This window comes from Sitophilus oryzae, unplaced genomic scaffold (assembly GCF_002938485.1).
Source record: "Sitophilus oryzae breed Bouriz unplaced genomic scaffold, Soryzae_2.0 scaffold_1318_pilon_pilon, whole genome shotgun sequence".
NCBI lineage: Eukaryota > Metazoa > Arthropoda > Insecta > Coleoptera > Curculionidae > Sitophilus > Sitophilus oryzae.
The window spans coordinates 120,058-126,171 of NW_022145969.1; the positions used below are offsets into that span (position 1 = coordinate 120,058).

A 6,114-nucleotide genomic window follows, 5' to 3' on the forward strand; every position below is an offset into this window, starting at 1 on the left:
AAGTCTCAAAAATCGATTTAATTGTCCTGCAATTAGGCAATTGACGAATAAAAACAAAACCATGATTCGAAACAAGTCTTTTATTGGACTTGCTGATATTAAAATGACAAGTTATCATCGGTATATCTAAATATGTTAACAATAATTTTTATTTCTTTTTAAATCTAATAAAATTAATACATTTCAATATGAAAATGTAACAGTAGCTATTAGTACATAATACATACTCAATCTTAGCATCTCACACAAATACTATTATCTATCATCGCGACGAATATTCTAATTTAGAATAGACGTACATATTTTGAAATTAACCCATGGAATACGAGTTACAATCACTGGCCTCCAAACAAAATACGTTTGCAATAACCTATTTCCATGATCCATGAGATAGATTTCACAAAGGCACCCTATGATTTGTTTTAAAATAGTTCTTTAAATTAAAAAGATTGGGACAAAATTGCACTAATAAATTTGTGTATACAATAAATTCGAAAAAAAAGCGATACAATTAATAAAAAAACATGACTCGCGTAGACTTACCTAACAAATAACACTTGTGATGTTATAATTGACATTTAAAATATATTACTAAATAAAAACATAAAATTACATATAACTGTAAATGCTGAAGTAAAACGTATTTGTCTTGGAATTCACAAATACATGTCTGAAGTGACTAGTGGAGAAAACAAACTATTAAAATTAAAACAGTTCTTCTGTGTAATATTATCACCCTGACTTACAACTGAAGTAATGGCAATATTTTTTTTAAATATTTAATAAATTGACTCTATTTTTATAATTAGTTATGTTAAAAAAGAATTTAGAAATAATTCTATTGTTGGGAAAGATTAAAATTTAATAAGGATTGGATAATAAAAATAATCTTCTACGTACTATTGCCTAACTTCAGTTTTCGATTAATAGGATCTGTTTTGTTTTAAGTCACTGCTCAACTAAAACTTAAAAATTGACTGTTTCATTTACTAAACCTTCTTGGGGCTTGACGTTTTTTTACGGCGCTTGTTTAGCAAAGAATTGTTGGATTTCTCAAGGGGCTTCATTTGAATCTGGTCATAATCCACGCGCATCGTTGCCAAAGATCTCGTCATTTCTTCTTGCACCTCGGGCCACATTTCTTCACCCTCTTTCAGCATCTTGTTCGTGTGCAAGGGCGTCTGAGGGACGGCAGTGTATTGCTGTAATATATTTTCGATGTTATTAGTTTTAAATAGCGTATTTTTTGTTACGTACGGCGATCCACCTGTTGCTCATCACTTGTTCTATTGTTAATCTCTTTCCGGGGTCGATATTTAACATTCCAGTGATCAGGTCTTTTGCGTCTTGGCTCACATTCTGCCATTCGGGAAGCGGAAACGTGAATTGACCTGTCCTGATTCTTTTTTTCATGCCTGGCGATATGGCCAGGCCGTGATTACTGTAAAATGGAGGAAATCCACACAACCTGAAATAAAAATACAGTGGTGTCTTTTTTTATCTGATAAAAATTTCCTAACTTACAAAATATACATTATAACACCTAGTGACCAAATATCACAGCTTTTGTCATACTTTTCAGGTCCCAGAACTTCAGGGGCTGAAAATAAGATCGTTTTATTTCTTTTTCTTTGCATTACATTATCCTGAATACATACCAACGTAATAGGGGGTGTAGCACGGAGTTTGCAAAGTATCTTTGTTAATAGTTTCTTTGGCGAAGCCAAAATCTGTCAATTTAAGTACGCCATAAGTACCTGGTTTTGAATACAACAAGTTCTCTGGTTTTAAGTCCCTGTGGGCAATATCTATGTCGTGTAAATATTTCACTGCCACGCAAATTTCGTGCATTACTTGTGCTGCTTCTGTTGAACCAATAGAATTAGGTTAGATTCAGTTAAGAGACTTATCAATGCATTTACCTCTTTCTGTGAAGGCTCCCTCAGGCTTTTCCTGGATTCTTTGAAACAATTCACCACCTTCCATGCTAAAAAAATATATTATACTACATAACAGTTGTTTAAATTGATCAAACGTACCACTCCATAACAACTAATAGGCAGGTGTTGTTGTGGTATTTGTTTTCATAAACATCAATAATATTAACAATATGACGACAACCACTGGCTCTCCAATGCAAATTTACTTCCCGTTTGGCTTTTTCACTTTCAACAAGAATCTTAAAGTAAACAAGAGAGGTATTGTGTTTTTTGTACTTGATTTTTCCTACCTTCAAAGCAAACTTTTCTCTGGTTTTCTTTGAGAAACATTCGACGACTTTCCCGTTAATTCCCAAGCCCAAAACTTGCTTGGTAATGTCATAATCCTCGGTAATAGAAGTCTTTTTTGGTACGAGATTTCGAATAGGATGTGCGGAGTTCATTGTTGAAATTTCAGCAACTTGTGTAACACAGGTATAGTTCTTGTTTTGGTTCCTTTTTGGTGATGACTAGTGTCTGAAATATGCCAAACGAAAATAAAGAGGATTCTTTCTGAAAACAAAGGCTAGCTAGTATATTATTAATAGGTATTTTTGAGAAGTCGAGGAAAAAAATACCACTGTAGTTTTCGCCTATTATAGTACTAGGGTTTCTTTTAATACTATCTTATAATCATTTAACCTAGTAGTAAACAAAATCGTATGAATATATTAAGCTATGTAAGATGTGTATTTTCCTTACTTGATGTAATCATAGAATTCCAATCAAATATTATAATGATTTAAAATTAAAAAATCCAAAAATTCTCTACCTAAAAACCCTTACTATGACATGTTTTAGCTGTCAAAAAACATTGATCATCGAATTTATTGGCTGTTTTCTTTAATTCTCCTGTCTAAAGGTTCTCTATTTTTTCTAACCTCTATGAGATGGCGCTTTGTAGCAAATAGTTTATTGATATTTTTGTTGCAAATTTCTATAATATATACCTACTGTGTGAAAATTTTTTAGAGATAATTCAAAAAACTGAATTAAATGGACCTTAATAATAATACCTCTATGTATTTTTTATTTTTTTTGGCAAATGAAAAAATTTACAACAAATGGCAATGAGACGTGAAATGAAATAGTCACTTGGCCAAAAATAACTTTGTGATTCACAAATAATTGAAAGTCAAGATCATTTCAATTATATCTGATGCTTCCGCATCAGGTAGGAATGATGGCTATAAAGTAAGCGAATGTCAACGAGATTATGAAAGTAAATAAATTTATTGATCTCTCTGGATTTTAATAAACGTTGTCTGGTTGGTTGCATATAGCACCATATGATCGAGAAAAAAAAACGGCGTTACAGTGACCGTTGATAATTATTTCTGTCTGTAAATTAATTTTCATAAAGATTCAATATTTATTGGCTTTTAATCATGAATATAAAAAAAGGATAGGACCAGAGATCATTTTATTGGTTTTATGGAAAACACTGTTCATTAAAATGTTGAATCCTATGTTATAGGTCTTGTTTCTCTCTACAATTTCCTGTCTCACAATGTACCGTTTGTGTCCAGGAAGAATTGAATTTTCAATTTTCGAATAATAGGAGAAATAAAACAACATCTCGAGATTTTTTTTTAATTAAAACGAATAATGTAATAACTTATCTTTTATTTTGTAGAAAATAATAGAGAAATGTACAGTATGTCACAGAGTACAAAATAGAATTAAAAATATAAATAGTTAATAGGTACATTAATAATTTATTGTTTTTAATATAACCACCACACGGGCAGATTTAACAGGAACTCAGACTCGGCCGTTATGATATACAGATTTTTGGGACAATGGGTACATTAGGGCACCCGACAGCAATGGATTAAGTCTGCAGATGTTCTAGAAAATAGCACAAAATTAATTATAACCAGGTGCCTAAATACATATATTATGTTTTAGAAGAAAGAAAAAAAAATGTGATGTGTAACACGTAAATATGCAGGGGATAAGTGCTTGTATTTAAATCTCTTAAATAAGTGGCATATATTGGGCTACAGGCCACAGAAACACGGTTATGAAGTTTTTTTCCCGAATTTTTTTTTTGAAAATTTGGATTTTTTTTTACTTTTTAGTTAAAAAACATAACTTCTTGAAAATCTGGCAACATAGGTAGTAGATTAAATTTACAGGAAAGAAAACCCAGAAAAGATCCAGTGGTTCTCAAAATTTAACCAAAAAATCATTTTGTTTGGTAATTTTCAATGTAAAATAACTCCATTATTTTAGACTCATTTGAAAAACGGTAGAGAGAAAATATATTTCTTTTACTGAGATCTACACCAGTCATGAAAATATTTCCACTTATTTAAGATTCACCCTGTATATTTTCCATCGTTGTATTCTCTTCCAAAACCAGTAAAACAGAAACTGACAATTATTGCAAGAAAAAATAAGTTAACCAGACCAAAAAATACTATGACCGACAGGTTAATCCGTTGGTGTGGGGTCGCCTTTTCATCTGAATAAAGCGATGTTATTCTGATACTAGCTGATCGACTTCTTTTATTAAATATAATTTACAAAATACTAATAATATGAACACTTGTTACCCTTGAAACGTTAATTCATTTTAGTTGCAGAAAATCAGTGATCGGTAAAAGTACGCTTCATCCCGATGAAGAACACCATTGACGAATATGTCAGAAAGAAATTTCACAAACATTGTCTTTTAAATATAGTTTACTTACATCAACCCCCGCCATCATTAACATACACATTTCAGAATACATTTATGTTTTGATCAGATTTTTTTCTTGGGACCCTCATATGCTCGTTATAATTGCGCTTAAGAATAATCAGACTAAATACCTACAGTATTTATTATAGATATAAAAAGGTTATATTAATATTAGGCTTTGTAGCAAAGGGGTAAACATAACCAGGAACTTAAACGAGTTGATATATATTTTAAAACATTGGTGCTATTGGTCTATTACATATATATACATATATCACTATTTTTTTCGTTAATTGTTATGCGAGTATTTCACTAATAAGAACCAACTATACTTCGTGTATTTTTTAATAGATTTATTTATACGAGACGTAACTGTAATTCCCTAAAAAAAATATATGGGATATATTTCAACAATATAATTGCATTAAATTACTTTAGTCTCAGTTAAAAATCTCATCTATTTGTTTCTTCGTTAAAGGAATACTATTTTGAGGGATTGATATGCGCTACATAGCCTTCAATTATTACAATAATAACATACGATCAACAGTAATCTAGTTATATATCTGTACTATAATGATTTCTTTTATATAATTATATAGGTATATCATTGTTTCGTAAAGCTTCCATAGTACAGGCATTAGATATAAAAAATCAAAACATAAGTTCCATTTTTTTAAATTAAAGTTTCAGCTAATCAATATATTTTCTATTATTTTAAAAATTTAATTAACGAATTAATTATGTAAACGATTCTCTATGCATCTATATCATTTAACTATAACTTTAAACCCCCCTCTTAAAACATCTCTGTAATTTTAATAAAAAAATATTTTATTTCTCTCAAATAACAATACATAAATGAAAAAGTAACGAATAATACGGTATTTATTGACAATTTTGAATTGTGAGACACTATCATAGCGTTACTTTATTATTCTATTTTCTTGTTATACAAATTATGAAAATATTTGACAAACTAAGATCAACCAATAATATTTTACTCCAGGTAAGAAAATAGAATTGTTATAAATATTAAATACATTTGATAATGTTAGAAGCACTCGTTTACTACAGTTTAAATAGAAAAATAAAAAATATCTTTTTGTCTAATTGCACATTTGTCGATTTTTAAAGCTATAGACTGGAGATGGAATGAAGCCAACTGTATATGTGACTAGAATACTTAATATAAGCAGATCATAGCGTTTTAGAGAGACTAGCAGAAATACAGAAAATTGAGAATAATCACTTTGACAATATTCCCATTTCAAAGCATGAAAAACTACTTGAAGTACATCTCAAGTACAAGTACCCTCAAGTTTTATTTTTTAAGACTCGCTAAGATATTAGAACTAACTCACTATGCAGTAAAGTCTGCTTAATTCATACCATTTTTCTGTGCTCTATCGAAAAATACTATTGACTCACTTTTTTATGAAAATA

General features: G+C 30.0%; 1 protein-coding gene and 1 long non-coding RNA gene across 2 annotated transcripts in view; one reads left to right on the plus strand and one right to left on the minus strand.

Moving 5' to 3' along the window:
* Positions 1 to 6,114, plus strand: part of LOC115875027 — a 64,527-nt gene that overhangs the window by 44,337 nt on the left and 14,076 nt on the right. The window lies entirely within an intron of this gene.
* On the minus strand, positions 775 to 2,804 carry LOC115875025 (MAP kinase-activated protein kinase 2). Its single transcript, XM_030890355.1, has 8 exons — positions 2,682 to 2,804; positions 2,231 to 2,456; positions 2,040 to 2,179; positions 1,923 to 1,987; positions 1,659 to 1,865; positions 1,525 to 1,600; positions 1,258 to 1,468; positions 775 to 1,202 (listed from the first exon to the last, which is right to left on the minus strand). Exons 2-8 carry the CDS (start codon positions 2,381 to 2,383, stop codon positions 990 to 992), a joined length of 1,065 nt encoding a protein of 354 aa, XP_030746215.1. The 5' UTR covers positions 2,384 to 2,456; positions 2,682 to 2,804; the 3' UTR covers positions 775 to 989.